Below are 18,293 nucleotides of genomic sequence, written 5' to 3'. Positions count from 1 at the left end.
TCGGTAGTGTACCTACATACAGACACCATCGTAAAAATGATGAGAAAAGCTTCCTAGGATCTCAAAACGTCGAGATCTGATGAAAACTCGATTTTCGAAAAACGGGGTAAAACCAATAACTTCCCGATTTTCGAAAATTTTTAATTTTCTTAGCGGGAAGTTAAAAAAAACACATTTTATCGGAGATAAACTGTCCTTATCATCTTAACTATAATTATAATCACTGTAATATTATACCATCGTAGCAAAAATAAGGATCTATTTAATAATATTAGTTATAATTTTATACTAATCATACCTTTGTCGTTTTATTTCAGTTAGCGTAGTCAACGGTGAGGTTCTTCATATCGTAAAAATCAGTCGATTACATATGGGCGCTTATTTATGCATAGCAAGCAATGAAGTACCTCCTTCAGTGAGTGCACGCGTTGATGTTCGAGTGCAATGTAAGTTATTAGATTAGAACAACTCGTTTCAGCAATTAATTTCATTATCATATTAATAATTCATTATCAAAGTAAACTTGAAAAGTTATTCTGCATATTGACAATAAACGTTTTTTTTTAGTTTTGAGATTACTTTTTCTTCTTCTTAGAATCTAATACAACATTGCTGAACTTATTTTCAGTTCCGCCAATGTTGTCCATACCAAATCAATTGGAAGGAGCCTACATTGGTCAGGATGTTACTTTAGAATGTCATACAGAAGCTTATCCTACATCAATAAATTATTGGACGACGGAGACAGGTGACATGATTGTTTCGGGTAAATTTATATTTCATGTTAAATCAATTGAGTTAGTAGTTGATAATTTGAATAGTTAATCAATATCTTGTATGATTGTCCTATAAATATCAATTTTAGATTATTTTCAATTTGAATATACACTCTTGCAAATTGTTATTTTCACATTAAAATTAGACTTTCAGAAAAACCATTTACATTTAAAAAAAATAATCCTGATCTGAGAAACTTATTTTCAACACAGCTGGTTGTCGGGCTTAAGGTAGTTCTTCCCTCCAATAACTTTTCGACAGATTTTTTTTTCACAGTTTAATATTTAGTAATAAATCTCGAAGTTTCAGAATTTTTGATCGTATAGAAAGCTAGATATTTAATAACAAAATTTGCGATTTTCAGACTTACTTCTCTTTTAAAGCATGTCAAACTCTCTGACTGAATAGCAAAAGAAATGAAATTTTTACTTCAACATAATCTGAAATGGATTTTCGACTTTTTCTTAAATAGAGTAGCAGAAATTCAAACATTTCTAGTTTTAACAGAATTATTGAAACAAGTCGATCTTAAACCAACGCTACTGCGTATCTTAATCCAAAAAACAAACTTTTTGAACGAAATATGTGTAGGATTTAAAGAGTTTTTATTTTTGATGTTCTCAATTTTTGGACATTTTTTAGTACCCATCAAAAATGTGTGTCTTGTTTCAAAACAGTAAAGTGCCTCGTTAGAGTAAAATTGTCCTGGAAAACTTTCTACTTATTCGCGAGTTTCAATTGATTGATTATTGAGTTAATTTCTCGAATTCAGAAAATTATCTTGGAACAAGAGTAAAACCATGAAGGAAAATATTTTTCTTGAATGAAGTGGCTTTTTTAAAGTACACAGAAAAAAAATGTTCTTGAATCAAGTATATAATTTTGAAGAACTTCATTTTCTTGATTTGAGTAAAAAAATCTTAAACTAAGAAATTTTTATTTGGTTTAAGAAGGGTTTACATTTTTTCTCTCTCTCGCCCTCTATTGGACAAACGAAAGTATCTCTGTCATACTTATACAACAAATGGAATCTTAAAACGCATTTTATGCATAAATAAATGAAAATTTCCCAAAAAAGCGCTTCGCTCTTTGATAGATAATTAAATTTTTTTTTCTAAATTTTATCACATACATGAGAAAAACACGTTTGAAAATCAACTATCATCCGCTCTTAAAAGTAATAAATTTTACTTAATTCAAGAATTTTTCGTCTTGATTCAAGACAATTACCCTCTTCAAAATTATTTTCTTGGTTCAAGAATTTTCCTCTCGAATCAAGTTAATTTTTTTTTCAGTGTATACAAAACATTAAAAGTTTTTTTACTAAAATGATATTTTTATAATCAGCAATGTAATAAAAAGTATACAAAAGTATAGTTATAATTTCGGCATTTGCTTAGGAATCTATTTTAACTATCGAATTAAAAATAAAGAATTGATTTTACTTGCCCAGGCTATTACCATTCGATTGCAGGTGAAAAATATGAAGCGCTATACACTGATAGTGGTTACAATAAGTACATGATGCTGAAAATCCGAAATGTTGGACCCAAAGATTTTGGATCGTACAAGTGTGTCGCGCAAAACTCTCTTGGAGGCACGGATGGGGTGATAAAATTAGATGGTGAGTATGTATAAAATATTTTATACTAGCCTAATTTATATGAGCTATTTTTTCATAAAATTCCTACTTTTTTGCCATTTTACTTTAGAATAATATTTTTTTATTTTTAATATTAAGGGTGTAGTCTAGTTCGTCAGATAAAAAATAGGCGATTTTTATCAATTTTTCGTGAGCATGATATGAAGGATATATTTATAAAAGTTATTAAGGATGATAAATGAAGTCTTAAATTACAAAAATAACATTTTTTTCAGTTTTTTGACAAAAAATTCGTTATTAAACGGAACACTGTAATTTGGAGGCAGTTCGGTTTCTATACAATATCTCGACAACGGCTTATCCGAAACAAAAAAAAAACCGAAGTGTTATAGATTTGGTATGACAATGATTAAAAAATAGACTATTAATTTTAATTTTGAACAATTGTTGTTAATTTTAAGCTACAATAACCAAAAAAAATTCAAAAAATTGTTTTATTTTTCACTATTATAAAAAAAATAGTAAAAATCATTATTTTAACATGATAAAAGTTAATTTTGTGGGTATTAATGTGTAGGATATGTGATTAAAATTGGCCGTCCGTGAAAACTTAGTTTTGAAAAAAACGCGTTTTAAGTTTCTTTAAATAAAAAATCATCAAAAATCTTACCAAATTCATGTACGTTCGAAAAATGTGAAAAAAAAAATTTCGAAAGTCCCCTACGTTGGGGGGGACCTACCTTGGATGCCATAAGGACTTATGAAAAAAATTTTTCTCGGAAATCAACGTAATTTTGTGAAAAACGCCCAGAAATAGAAAAAAAAAAAAAAAAAAAAAAAAAAAAAATTTTCAAAAAATTGAAATTTTCTTCGAAAAATTTTTTTATTGCATATTAATTCATTTTAGACAAAAATACATCGATTCCAAAAAAAAATTTTTTTTATCCGTCCTTTTGGCATCCGAAGTCAGTACTGGGTGCTAGAAGGTCGTATAAAAAATTTCAAATTTTGCAAAATATTTTTTTTTTTGCATTTCTCGACGTTTCAGATGATACTGCGTCGATTCCCGCGAAAAATTTTTTTTATGCGACCTTGTGGCATCCTTTGTAGGTACCAGGTGCCAGAAGGGCGTATAAGAAAAATTATTTTTTGGGAATCAACCTAGTTTGATCTGAAACGTCGAGAAATGCAAAATAAAATTTTATTCGCCCCTATGGCATCTATAACGCAAAATGTTTATTCAAAAAATAAAACACACATTTTCTTATTCGTAAAGATTATTTTTTTCTAAAGCTCATGTCTCGATTTTTTTTAGTTCTTTAATCATGTGTGTCACAAAAAGTATAATTTTCATCAATGTAGAAGTTTGCTCCACTTCTCTAATTTTTTTTCAGTTTTATATCTAAACCCGCAATAAAAATAATGAAAAAGAAAAACAAAATTTTCATTAACATAGAAAAATGTTCATTTATTCTGTAATTCATAAAATATATGTTTCAGAAATTCCTGCACCATCAACTACGACAACACAAGCTACCTACTACGTTACTTCATTAATAAAAAAAAATGGTAATGTATTCTTTCATTAAACAATCGTTCCGCGGACATTTAAGCACAGTCTAATTTAAATAACTATTCTTTACGCGCAATAATATCCCAATTTTTAATATTGCATCAAGAAACGTGGAAAAGGTTAATGCCAATATCCTCATACGACGACGTTTCACTTATTGATTATATTATGATAAAAGTAGGGACGCATCTACATTCGAATATCACCCTATGAGCTCAGATCAGGGGTAGACACAAGCCTTACCACAAGTTTATTTTGTATCAAATTCTTGTTCTAATTAGATTATCAAAAAGGAACGCAATCTCGTTTTTATACCTTTAGTAAAGCGTTTAAAATTTTGAAGCATTTTTTCATTCATTTTCAACATCTCACCATCGTTCACCTTTATTGCTCTTTTGGTGGAGGGTAATGTTCAGATGGGTGGTTGTGGTTAAGTACCCACAAGCAGTAGATCCTCGAAGGTTAATGGCGACGTTTTGTTTGGTCAAGATATACGAGTATTACATTTAAAAGTCCAAGTCTACGCATCCTTTAAAAAGAACGTGCAAGCTCCATCGCATGATTCATTTCTTCTATGTCAGACTTCACAAATTCATCTTCATGACAGACGTAATGAAGCTGCCGTCTAATCAACGTCCATGCTCTCAAGTATCTTCCAAACGCTATTTAAAAAATTTTTTAGAGCCAATTCATGACACTTATACCCCTAAGAGCTTGATGTAAAGTTTTGAAAGAAGTGATAAATGTTTTATTTAAAAAAAACCTCTTGAAAATTTTTCAAATGAAAGATTAACTGATATTTAATTACCAATCAATTTTTATTGATTTTTTTTTATTTCAGCAAAAAATGGAAACAAGAAATATCGACAACGACCGAATGATTATGAAGTAGAAGAGTGGCGAGATAATGGTAAATGTTTTTAATCATGATATGATTATATACATGGTTATATATGCACTGAAAAAAATGAACTTAGTTCAAAAGAATAATTCTTGATCCAAAATAGCAATTTTTAAGGGTTTCATAATCTGCAATCAAGCAGAAAAATTTTTGAATTAAGAAATTGTCAATTATATACGTGACTGAATAAAGTAGTCAGTACTTGTCTCGGATAGCTTAACTGGTAGAGCCCTTGGCGCGTAACCGAAAGATCTGGGTTCGATTCCCAGTCTGGGCTGTCTGATTATTTTTTCAATTACGGAAAAATTCCCACTGAGTAGGTCCCCCCCTTTCCCCTATCCGTTCTTTCCCAACTCCCTTAAAATTTGCTTTGATATGGTTTAAGTGAGTTTTTACTTGATTCAAGAATTTTTCGTATTGGTTTAAAATGATGAAACTCTTCAGAATAATATTTTCGGTTCAAGGGTTTTTCTCTGAAATCAAGTTAATTTTTTTTTTTAGTGTGATTGGATGAGATTAAATTAGATTTTTTATTTTATGCCAAAACGGATCGGCCAAATGACAAATTTAATTAACATTATATAAAGTTTATAAAAGGTTAAGTAGTTAGTAATTACATAAAGTTCAACAAAGATATAACTGTGTATATAAATTTTTAAATAATTTATAATTAGATTTAACCAGATTTAAGTAAATTAACCAAAAAACGAAAACGTAGCTACACTAGATATCTAAATTGAATAAGTAATCATACAATCAATTTTTAAAAATTTCGATACTAATTGCATTAATCAAGTCACTTGGTATCTCTTCCCACAGCCATATGCACGTAATAACGAAAGAATATTCGTAATAAGTAGTTACATACTTTCAAATAGAGAATGGGAAATTATTGAATAACTAAATCTTATATTTTTAGAATATACTGACTTTGCAGACTTTCGAGTTTCTTTATAGCTTATTTGTAATTATCTAGTTTTTGTTATGTTTACAGATTACGAAAGAGACTACGACTCCACAAAAAAGTCACAACTTGATACCAAAGACAGTGGATCTATAAAAATTTCAGATTCATTGCTCGCGTGGCTTCTATCGCCATTATTACTAATTTCAGCAGGAAGATGATAGTTTAGTAATAAAAAACGCTTCCAGTCAATGTTTTTTTGAAAACAAACACCAATCGTTTGAAATTGGCCGTCGGCCATTATAATACATAATTTGCGTACTAAAATTATTTTCATACTGAAAAGCAACCAACCAAAGGTGCATGAATAAGGTGACTACACAACAAGCATGTTTGTATGTAATTTAATGTATCAATATGATATATACTAGATAGAGAGATGAAAATAGATTGATAATAAAAGGAAGAACATTATAAAAACGTATGTATAAATTATATATACGCGTATAGAGCACACTGATAGAAGGATTTCTTACTATTTAAAAAGATTTCTTTGTATTTAAGAAATCATTTCTTAAACATCATTTTTTAATATTTAAAAAATATTTCTTAAATACAAAGAAATATTTCTTAAATATTAAGAAATATAAATACTAAAAAATATTTCTTAAATACAAAGAAATATTTCTTAAATACTAAGAAATATTTTTTAAATGCTAAGAAATGATGTTTAAGAAATGATTTCTTAAATACAACGAAATCTTCTTAAATGCTAAGAAATCCTTCTATCAGTGCATATTATTATTGATAAGTAGAGAATTTGATAACTTACACAGCTTCTAACCACAATTGTTATATACAAGCAGGAACAGGGATATTCACGTATGCATATTATATATAAATATGTCCGTTAATCAAAAAAATTAAGGACAGAAAAATTCAAAATTTTTAATTATTTCTGAAAGGCTGTAACTATCAAAAATAATCCTATAAAAATAAGAGACATTCTAAAATTAAATACTCAATCAATACATTGAAATAATTACATCAAATAAATACATCGAGAAAAAAATTTATTTGTAAAAAATCCGCAATGTTGTAATAAAATTAATTTGTTGAAAATTTTCAACAATTTTATTTTTTAGCTAAAAAAATAAAAATTTTTTGCACAGTAGTTTTCACGTTGAAAAGAAGTTGTCTATATAAAATTGTTTTTTTTTTTTTTCAAATCAAAAAAACTTTTTAAAACCAAGAAAGTAAGTGTAAGAAAAATTTTTATTTCTTCAGCTAAAAAATAAAATAGTTTAAAATTTTCAACAAATTAATTTCTTGTCACACCCGCATGGAGAAATATATATGTCAAAAATATATGTCACATATATAATATGTATGTCGCATATATTTACGTAAAAAAAATATGTCAACATATATTTTTCACATAGATGCTGACATATATACTAAAATATCAAGAAAGTGAAACTCTTCAAAATTATTTACTTGATTCAAATTAAATTTTTCCTGTGTATCTCTAGACATATATATTGCATTTATATGCGTGCATATATGCGAGCATATATGTAAACATATATGCGGACATATATGTGAACATAAATGCGGACATATATTCAGCGCAAAAAAATATATGTGAAAATATATTTTTCGCATATATATTTTTCCATGCAGGCAATGCCCATTTTTTTTTTAAAAGAAATTTTTTCTCTCAGTGTAGAAGTATCACAAAACGAAGTTTTCCTAATTTAGAATATCATTCCTAAATTACACTGATAAAAAGGTTAGCTTGCCTCAAGAACAAAAATCTTGCGCCAAAAAACTATTTTGAAGAAATTTACTTTTTCGAGTCAAAAAAAAAATTTCTTAAATTAAGAAAAATATAAAAAGAAAAAATTTTTTGACTAGAATTTTTTTTTCTTGACTCAAAAAAGTAATTTTCTTCTAGTTAGTTTTTTTGGCGCAAGTTTTTTTTTCTAGCCGCAAACTAACCTTTTTATCAATGTAGAAGAAAACGATATTTTCGAGCTAAATAAAGGCAAAAGTTGCGGAAATCTTTAAGATGAAAAAAAAAAAATTTATTTCGCAATTTGAGCCAAAGAACCCAACTAAGAACAAAAAATTTATTTTTCTCTCCTGGCTTTTTCTGTAAATATTTACTAATCCTAGTAAAAGAAATTTCAACACTAAAATTACAGCCTTCTAGAAGCTAGTTAATTTAAAAAAATTTTTTTATTCCCTTAATTTTTTTGAATAGTGTATATATCTTTCTCTACTAACTGTGATGTTTTAAGTTTTTTTTTGTTAAAAAATTAATATATGTATATATATTTTTCTTTATTTCTTAAGATATAATTGAATGTATTAGTGTCCTAAATTATGAATATAATTCTGTAAATATATTTACCGATAACTTAATAAGATAAAAGAAAATACTATACATACCAAATAAATGTTAATTATGTTGCTTACTCCGTTTTTGTTTTTTACGTCAATAAACTATTTGTTATTAAAAAATTTTGTTCAAAACATATTTTATTCAGAGGTATTTTTTTCTTTAAATTTATATTACTGTTGTTCTATACCATGAATCTTCCCAACCCCTTCAATGAACTTTTTAAATAACTACGACAACTCAAAACTCTAAAAGTAATAGTATATTCAATGCGTTAGAGCATCCAACTTTTTGACCATGCATTGTATACTATTTTTCTTGATTCCCATCCGAAAATACGGGAACACGAGCATGGGGGGGGGGGGGGGGGGGGATTTTTGCAGAGCCGAGGCAAAGCCTAGGTTTTGTTGGTCATTTAAAATGATTTGTTTGTATTTAATAAATCTGATATTCATTTATTAAATATTAATAAATCTTTTTAAATACTAAAAAATATTTGTTAAGGACTAAAAAGTAGTCTCTAATAAATGATTTGTTAAATATTAACAAATATTTTTAACTATAAACAAATCCTTCTATCAGTGTAAAAAAAAAAAATTAGGAAAACGGTTGACCCTAAAGACCATCCCTGTAACTTCCCGCTAACTCCATACCTAAACGCTCAACATTTCACTTATTTTGTTTTTGAGCTCTTCGAGCTCAAAAGTACAATTTCTGTGTTATTTTGAGTTCTCCGAGCTCAAAGAGATAGCTTCTTTATGCTTTTGAGCTCTTCGAGCTCAAAAGTCTGATAGAAGTTTGATAAAACACTATTTTTTGAATTTTTAAACCGCAATAACTTTTGAATGAATGAACCCATTTTTACGTGGTTGGTGACATTCGACGTAGTTTTTGAAACCTCATAACGAATTTTTAAGTTTAAATCGATCGAACAAGGAATTTCGAAGTAATTTCAAAAAAACACTTTTTTTTTTAATTTTTCGTTTTCGATAACTCTCGAACGAATCAACCGATTTTGACGGGACTGGTGGCAATCGACGTAGTTTTTTAAACTTAAAAGCGAAATAGTTTTTGGAATTGATCGGTGCAACCGTTTAGAAGTTATTCCAAAAAAACGATTTTTTGAAAATTTTATTTTTGAGATTTCTCAAAATCTAGCGAATCGAATTGATTCAAATTTTCACGAAATTTAATGGCAATGATACTCTTTGGATCGCCACCTACTTCGATCCGATCGGTCAAGCCGTTCAAAAGTTATAAGAAGTTTACATACACACGAACACACACACACACACGCACACACACACATACATACATACATCCGCACGGACACCACCGCGGAAATAGTCAGGGAAGCTTCCTGTGACCTTAAAACGTCGAGATCTGATGAAAACTTAATTTTCGAAAAACGGGGTGAAACCAATAACTTCCCGAATTTTAAAAATCTCCGATTTTCTTAGCGAGAAGTTAAAAAAAAAACAAATTTCTTCTAAAGTAAACAAAAATATCTAATCATTACGTAGTATGGAAAATTTTTACGAGAATTTTTCAAACAAGTCTAATCTGAAAATCTTTATAATAAATTACAAGTACAAGCACACAAGTTAACATCAATATCAACTAGAAGCTCAAGTAATGTTGCTTTTTTAACATACGTTACAGTCATATTAACTGGAAGTTTGGAAATGTCAACATAGTCAATTGAATTTCGTGGAGCAAGTGGCGAGCATGAAACACATGGGTTTCCATGGTTCAATTTGCAAAGATCTTCATGTAAAGATTTTTTGTCTTCGTCAGACAGCTGATGAAATAATGTATTGCCGTAATTTTTCTCACTAAAATATTTCCAGAGTTTCGACTCGTATTTCATTACAAGATACGGTATGTTTTCTTTAGTTACTTCAGCGGCTTTTAGCCCCAATTGGTTTATGAGATTTTCTCGTTCCCTTTGTTTTGCTGTTAAAAATTCCTCTTTTAATAAAACTCGTAAATAAATTTGTAAATTATACGGTAATGAGTCTGCAATCGGTGTAAATTCGCTAACAGTATCTGGAGTTGAATCACTTGTCTGAGAACACGAACGATTTATCAACTTAAATGATTTTGTTTTAGATTTATCTGTTTTTACCAAATAACATCCTTGTCGGGAATTAGCAGCGACGGCAATATTTTCCAATAAATCTTTATCAATTTTTACTTTAGCGAAGAGGCCATCAACGATTTCAGTCTTTGATGCCATGCTTTTTAGTCGGTTTGAAAATATCTCCAATTTATCTTTGGCCAACGTTGTTAATTTGCGTTTTATATCTTCAGATGATGTCACTATGAAATCAAGATCTGGGTGTTGCAATTGCGCTTGTTTATATCTTTCAGCAAATTTTAAAATGTTAACTTCGGGAATATCAGGTTGCAGCAACGATTGAAAATTGTATTCATCACGAGTAGTTACCTTGGAAAAGATGTGCAGTAAGTTGAAAAGTTCTTTCAATTTACCTGCTCGCAATAAAGACTCAATTTTTCTTAAAGGTGTGTCATTAACGAAAATTTCTTCGTCAATAACTTTGAATTGAGCTGTTGAGAAAAATTGTTTTAGCAAGGCTAAGCTATTAGTATTTTTACTTAGATCTTCTAATCCGTTGATGAGACTCGCTTGAAGTGTTAGTTCTCGATCCTTGTCAGAAGTAGCGTTACCTGTACGTAATTTTTCGAAAAAGTTTTTTATAGGAGAAGACATGGTTCATCCAAATATTACATCACTATTGAAAATAAAGCAAGTGATAAATTATTCTTATCAAATATTAAGTGTTGTCTATATTATAATGATACTTTTAACGTATATGATAATTGATAAGTAGTAAAATCATAAGTGCAATCTTCGATAAAATAGACAATTTGAATTTTATGTTATGATTCAAATAACTATTTTGATATTCATCATCAAAATCAAATAGAGTACACTGAAAAAAAAATTAACTTGATTCAAGAGAAAAATTCTTGAACCAAGAATATAATTTTGAAGAGGGTTATTGTCTTGAATCAAGACGAAAAATTCTTGAATCAAGTAAAATTTCCTTAAGTCAAGAAAAATTTTCTTAAATCAAGAATTTTTCTATACAAATCAAGAATATCAAGTTCTTTAAAATTATATGCTTGATTCAAGAACATTTTTTTTCTGTGTACGATAAATCTTAGTTGATTTGATAGTTTTCCACATAGTTACACTGAAAAAAAAATTTTTTTTGAAAAAAATGAGCAATGTTGTAATAAAAAATTAATTTTCTGAAAATTTTATTTCTTAGCTGAAGAAATCTAAATTTTTCTCACAGTAACTTTCCTGTTAAAAAAAAAAATTTTTTGAAATTGAGAAAAAACAATTTTGAATGAAAATTTGCTAGTTGTCTATACAAAATTGTTTTTTTTTTTTTTTTTTTTTTTTCAATAAATTAATTTCTTGTCACAACAATGCCCATTTTTTCAAAAGAAACTTTTTTTCTCAGTATCCAGACACGAAATATATCTGTACAATTTTATTACTTTTAAATGCCAAAATTAATACAAGACGATTTCAAGCGATGGACAAGTGTGGATTGCCCGAATGAAGTGATTGATACTTCACAATTAAAATTTTTTATTGCACTCTTTTAAGCCAGTCGAAATAAAACAATTTGAGACCAATTATACATTTCTCGACTATCTACTTAATCAATTTCGAGGATTAAAATAAACAAAAAGCAATTTTGACAAGCCTGAAGGTGATTTTAACTTGATTCAGTGAGAAGAAACTCCGAAACTCGACAGTTTCTGCCCTCTAGATGAAACCAGTCGCATCGGTATGAAAGTCTCGTTCTGACTGAGTCAACAAATGTTGAAACTTCGATCGAAGTGATCGCTGTAATTTGCAGCAGTCTGCAAGTGATATGAAAAAGAAGATTAAATTGATCCAATTAATTATTTTTTTTCTTTTGTTGATATAAAGAAAGTGGGCGCAAACTGAAAATAGTTTTTTTTTGACGTTTTCCAAGATTGATGATGATCTTATATCGACATATCCGCAATCTTTTAAGCTTATGTGAGGTCTAACTAACTTTCACTCGATAACTTGAGGGTAAAGTTTCAGAATAAAGTTGTTTTTCGCTACTACTAGATGGAGTTAATACAAAATCTTTCTAGTTGAAGCGCGACATTAACTTATCATATAATTTTAATATCGGTAGATGAAGTAAGCCTTATCTTTCTTATTTGGATCCGCTGAATCCATATATCGCAATAATTTTTTCAAAAATCCAGACCTTCAATATTTCAAGGTATTTTTTTAAGCAATTGTTAGAAATATTTTTTCGAGTATGGCAAATTTTTTTCTCAAAATTTCGGGTCATTTTAAAGCGAAAGTTATTTTTATAAAATTTTGCAAAAGTTAATAGATTTCGAATTATAAATATTTGAAAATTAGAAAAACTCTTTCTGTTTAGATTTTAGCTTATTTTGTGATGAATTTTATTTTGATAATTTAGAAAAGAATCCCATATGTAATTAAGTCGTTTTAAATAATAATAATAATAAAAATAATAATGGTTTATTTATTTAGCTTTTGGCTATATATATATATATATATACAAATTGCATTATAATTCACTCGTATTACAATTTATTCATTTGCATATCGTCTTTTAATTTAATTTCAACTTTCTGCTATTAATAATATAATATCATACAATACGTCTCAGGTCATAATTTCTTTAACATCAATACATTAAACATCGATCTTCATCTTAATATATTCAGCTAAAAGTCTCTTGAAACCAGAAATAGTTGCTTGATCTTTTATTTCTTTTGGTAAATCATTAAACATATTAAAACCTAAATATGTAATCGTTTTTTCGGCACTTTTTGTTCTAGTACCTTTTACATTAATCAAGCAACTATTTTTAGTATCATAGTGATCGACTGCCTTCACTCTTTTTTATGACAAGATCACATAAATAATCAGGTGCAAATCCATTTGCCATTTTATATACTAATTTACAGGTATTATAAATCATCCTCTGTCTTACTGATTGCCACCCTAACGTTTCTAGCATATTTATAATTTTAAAAGGCATATTCTATCCAAATTAAAGTAATTTTATTCTTTTTCAATAATGAATTAGAATGAAAAAAATCATAAAACACAATACTTTTAAAATCATTGTTTAAGTTATCGAAATTACCTTTTTTATATGAAAAATAATAAAATTACTTTTTTTTTTGTGTTTATTAAAAGACAAAGTTTTTTTTTTTTTTTTTTTTTTTAATAAAGAATTGATTCATAAGAAAAATATTATTTACCGAAGAAAAAAAATTATTTTCTAATAATTTTAACTGAAAAATAAATAACAATCATTGTTTCACATTTATAAAGAACGTCATCAGAATGAAAAAATGGACCAACTTTCGTAGAATCAAGAGACATCAAGCTCTCTTTTTTATTAGAATTTGTTGATCTTTTTTCGTCAGAAACATTATCTACTCAATTCATTCAATTATGTACAAGAGTAAACTCAAATGTTTAAGGTGTTTGCAACATATTACAAATATTCTTCAATATATTTTACTGTTACAAAATTTGCGACAAATATATTTATTTGTACATACGTACTTATATCTATAACTTTTGAAAAATTTTTTTTACTTTCTCAAATTCCTATAGGGAATAAGATACACTTATAAATATTCTAGACAAAATAAACATAACAATATTTTGAATTGGTTTTAGTCTTCGAACTTTCATAATTAATCAACTTACTATTGGATAAGCGAGGCAGAAATAATTCTATGTTAAATGAGGTGATTATTTGGATGCGAGTTACTATTAATCAAACCTACTCACCTGTAACACTCAAGATCAATACATGCACGCGTTTGCGTGCAATGATAAAACTTTAAAGTTACCTCAAAAAAATCTAAAGAGCAGTTGACCCTGCAGGCCATCCCTGTAACTGATACTTTATGATCACTTTTGTAAGTTTTAATAATGTAAATTGTGATATTTCTTGAAGAAATCAACCGATCTTAATCCACTTTTTGGCATTCAATGCAACTTATTAAGCACAAAAATGTAATTTCTTACTTAAAAAACGATCCAAGAAGAAATTTTGAAGTTATTTAAATAACACACTTTTTTTCGAAATTTTTCGACAACGGCAATCACTATAGTTTTTAAAGGCTGATTAGATATTTAAAGTAAGATCTTGCTCCAAAATAACTTCAGTATTCCCTATAAAATTTGTCTAATTCGAGTAAATTTTTCTTGCTGTAAAATGCTCTTAGTTTGAAAAACTAAAACTGATAAAAACGAAAATCATACAAAGAAAATACTGAAATTCTTTGAAATGTTATCATTGCTTCAAGAAAATATTTATGATAATAGAAATTATTTATATCAAAGCAAAAACTTTCTTACGCTATCAAAATTTTTTAACCCAAAATAAAAATTGATGGTTCAAAAATTACTACATCTAAAGCTACTTTGGTCTTCAAACATATTTTCTATCAAATTAACTTTTTTTTTTCAGCGGGTACTTATTTTTAATCGGATAAAAAAAACAAAATTTTTCAGATCAAAAGGAGTTTAATTTAAATACACAGAATTTTTGTACGCTGATAAAAAAGTTAATTTGACTTAAAAGAAAAATCTTGTACCAAGAAAGACATTTTTAAGATACTAATTTTCATGAGTCAACAAAAAAAATTTCTTGGTTCAAATACTTTTTCTTGATTCAAAGTATAGTATATTACACACCTAGGGAAGTAAAGTAAGAAATGTCTCAGATCACATGTAATTGTTGGCCGAGGCGAAACCGAGGTCAACAAACATGTGATCTAAGGCTTTCTTATTTACTTCCCGTGGATTGTATACTATTTTTTTTGTCCGACGAAGGCGGAAAGCGACAACTTAGTTTAGCACAGCGGGATGAAAGTTGCCACTTTCCGCCCGGAGCACTGATAGAAGGATTTATTTGTATTAAAAAAATATTTGTTAATAGTTAACAAACCATTTATTAGAGACCATTTTTTAGTATCAAACAAATATTTCTTAGTATTTAAAATGATTTGTTTGTATTTAATAAATCAGATATTCATTTATTAAATATTAATAAATCTTTTTAAATACTAAGAAATATTTGTTAAGGACTAAAAAGTGGTCTCTAATAAATGATTTGTTAAATATTAACAAATATTTTTAACTATAAACAAATCCTTCTATCAGTGAGGGCAAAAAATTTCTTAATTTGGATTTTTTTCTTGTGTCAAGCTCAATTTTCTATCACAATTAATAATTCTTACATAAATGTTTATGTTTAATAAGTTAATAAAAAGTTCTTAAAAAATGAATCTTTTGATGGAAAGTTATTAGTATTTTAGATCTCATGGAATTTTTTTTAAAGTGCAAGAGAAACTTCAAATATAATTCTATCTATGTAAGCATGTAACAGAAAAAAAATTTTGTTTGTTGAACAAATATTTTTTTTTAGAATTTTACAGTTCAAAACTATATTTACATCTATTTTAAAATATTTAAGAACTTTTTAAAAGACAAAATTATTTCATTTTGCCCCCTTCCTCTCTTACATAAAAATTTTAATCTCCTTATACCTCCGTAGATATAAATAAAAATGTTTTTCTGGATATACATTGAGATAGAAGTGAAAATATTCTTAAATTTATATATTAAATATTAACATAAATATTTTTGCGTTACTTTTAATCAGAAAATGTGTGGAAGAAAATTTTGTTTTTAATTTTTGACACGGATTTACCTGCAGATAGATCTACATACAAACTGATATATGTATATACAGCTATATGTATATAGATATATGTATATACAGCTATCGCGTGTTCCGTGACTTATAAAATAGCACTTGAAACGAAACGATCAATCCAACTCATCCCCAAATAATGTATATTTAGCATATCCACTAAAAGACTGACAGCGTGTTATTTTACCAACAAATAATACGTAATGCGCATGCTGTTGTAGTCATGAAGACAAGAGAAGTAAGTGTTTATAGAAAAAAAGTGCATCAGAGAAAGATTATACCTTAAACGGTTTGAATACATACAAAGAATGCAGTAAAGACTTAAATAATAAATTGCAATGTAAATCTATTCTCAACAAAAGTCTAGAAAAAACTACCTGTCGAATACCGATGAACGATTTTATATCCACTTCTTCTAAACTTCCTTTACCGTCTTCTGAAGCGATTACTGAAGCGGCCGAATATTGGAATTATAAAGATTGAGAAAGAACTCTAAAAAAAATTCAATAGATATTTTAAAACATTTTATTAAGATATTGTTTTCAGTAGAATTTTCGAAAATCAAAATTTTTAATCGAAAGAATTATCATTCAAGAAAAATAGTGACACTAGTTAAGCTAGTTGTCTTGGTACAATATTGTTAAAAAATTAGAGATTATACGCACCGCAAAAGTATTTGAGCTTGTAGCTAAGTAATTCATGATTTTTACACAAGATTGTACCCGTAGAGACGCAAACCATACAATTGTTTCTGTTCGACTCCGTATAGATATATACTTTTTCATAAATTGTTGAACTTTAATCCGTTATTTATAAATAATTAGACGGTCAAAAATTTTTTTTGTAAACTCACAACAGATACATTAAAAGACTGTCAGTTTTTTTAAAGTTTCTGACAATTAGTTTTTTTTTTTTATAACTAAGAAACTGGTACAGAACTGCAGAGAGCGTATGCAATCAATATTAAATATCCAATTTTTAATTGAATTTATCTCGGGTTATAGGTGGTCAATCGACTTCAAATTCTTTTTATACCCCCGGGCAGAATATCTCCACAAAAGTTTGGAAAATCCAAAAGTGCACGCCTCATAACGCTCATTCATTTTTTAAGAAAAAATAAATTGTGTAACTGATAAAAAAAAAGAAAATTATAATTAAGTAATTTCTTACAGAGTATTTTTTTTTTTTTTAAATATCAGCGCCCTTTTTTCTTGTTATATGCGCACGCAGTCTAAAAAAATCTAGCTTTATCAAGTGGCGCCATATTTTTCACGTGACAAATAAGAAAAATTCGTTTGTCTTTGTACGGTTATATCGTAATAAATTTTAATAAAAATTCAATTTAAAAAAAAAAATACGTAAACTAGGCTACTGATATGAAATACGGACCCAGTTCATCGCATTCGTAAACTAATAAAAAAAGTCCGGTCTTGAAATACCAATTTGTTCGGGAGTAATCATTGGTACATCCAAAATGGGGTGACATCCGGACGTCCACGTAAAATTTTTTTCAAAACGTTTTTTTTTCAAAATAGCTACATGAAATGATTTTAGAAAGTAAAAGATGGTTTAATTTAAGTGTTCTCTCCGTGTACATCTACTTATATTATTGTATAAGTGTAATATGGTTGTGATAGAGACATTTAAAGATCACAAAATTGCTTGACCTTGACGAGTCGAGTATAAAGCACAACCTCACGCGCTTCGCGCTATGAGGCGTGCAATAGAATATCACAATCATTTAATATTATTCGTTAATTACTAAATAATTTTTTAAATAAATAAATAATATTTTTCAATTAATAAATAGTTTTTAATTTGAATAAAAAAATCTCCTTTTTAGTATGTTTTTTAATACTTTTGTGGTAAGAAATTTGAAATATTATTGATTTTGTTATATTTATTTCAAAATTTTGCTTCATTAATTGCTTTATTTAAGTACAAGTGACTAAAAAAAATACGTTAAAAATTTGAGGATAAATAAATCATTCATTTATAATGATTTTTTATCGTAAACAGACTTGTAATCTAATGTTTACAAATTCAATGATATTCATAATTGTGACATCATTATAAAAATAATATAGTTTATTTATAACCATAAGATGGACGGCGGAAGATGAAGATACATTTGAGGTTTTACGAGTCCAATAATTTCCTGATAAAAAGGCACACAAATAAGAAGATCCAAGGGCACAGCCACCTCCCCACTTAAAAAAAAAAAAAAAACTTTGATAAAAAAGTTATTTTTAAAATTGATACAACAAATTATTTTGCATTTTTTGTTGGAAGGATATTTTGTCCGGGGATATTAACGCAAATGACCACTAAG

At 27.8% G+C, this 18,293-nt stretch overlaps 2 protein-coding genes across 4 annotated transcripts in view; one reads left to right on the top strand and one right to left on the bottom strand.

The window, feature by feature from the left end:
- The window catches only part of LOC123264241 (lachesin-like), a 260,823-nt gene extending 254,554 nt beyond the window's left edge, over positions 1 to 6,269 (top strand). For 2 of the 3 annotated variants that reach the window (XM_044727432.1, XM_044727431.1), the window contains exons 6-11: positions 318 to 446; positions 629 to 766; positions 2,231 to 2,401; positions 3,881 to 3,949; positions 4,795 to 4,863; positions 5,849 to 6,269. In XM_044727432.1, coding sequence (XP_044583367.1) covers positions 318 to 446; positions 629 to 766; positions 2,231 to 2,401; positions 3,881 to 3,949; positions 4,795 to 4,863; positions 5,849 to 5,979 — 707 coding nt within the window. In that variant the 3' untranslated portion in view covers positions 5,980 to 6,269. The remainder of the gene's footprint in view (positions 1 to 317; positions 447 to 628; positions 767 to 2,230; positions 2,402 to 3,880; positions 3,950 to 4,794; positions 4,864 to 5,848) is intronic. The other variant, XM_044727433.1, reaches the window with a different exon arrangement.
- A 3,425-nt stretch (positions 6,270 to 9,694) lies between these two features.
- On the bottom strand, positions 9,695 to 10,959 carry LOC123264243. Its single transcript, XM_044727434.1, has one exon. It carries the CDS (start codon positions 10,894 to 10,896, stop codon positions 9,736 to 9,738), a length of 1,161 nt encoding a protein of 386 aa, XP_044583369.1. The 5' UTR covers positions 10,897 to 10,959; the 3' UTR covers positions 9,695 to 9,735.
- Positions 10,960 to 18,293: the final 7,334 nt, after the last annotated feature.

Source organism: Cotesia glomerata, linkage group LG4 (genome assembly GCF_020080835.1).
Source record: "Cotesia glomerata isolate CgM1 linkage group LG4, MPM_Cglom_v2.3, whole genome shotgun sequence".
Taxonomy (NCBI): Eukaryota; Metazoa; Arthropoda; class Insecta; order Hymenoptera; family Braconidae; genus Cotesia; species Cotesia glomerata.
Note: the sequence above shows the minus strand (reverse complement) of the source record. Positions and strands in the feature narration are given on the sequence as shown.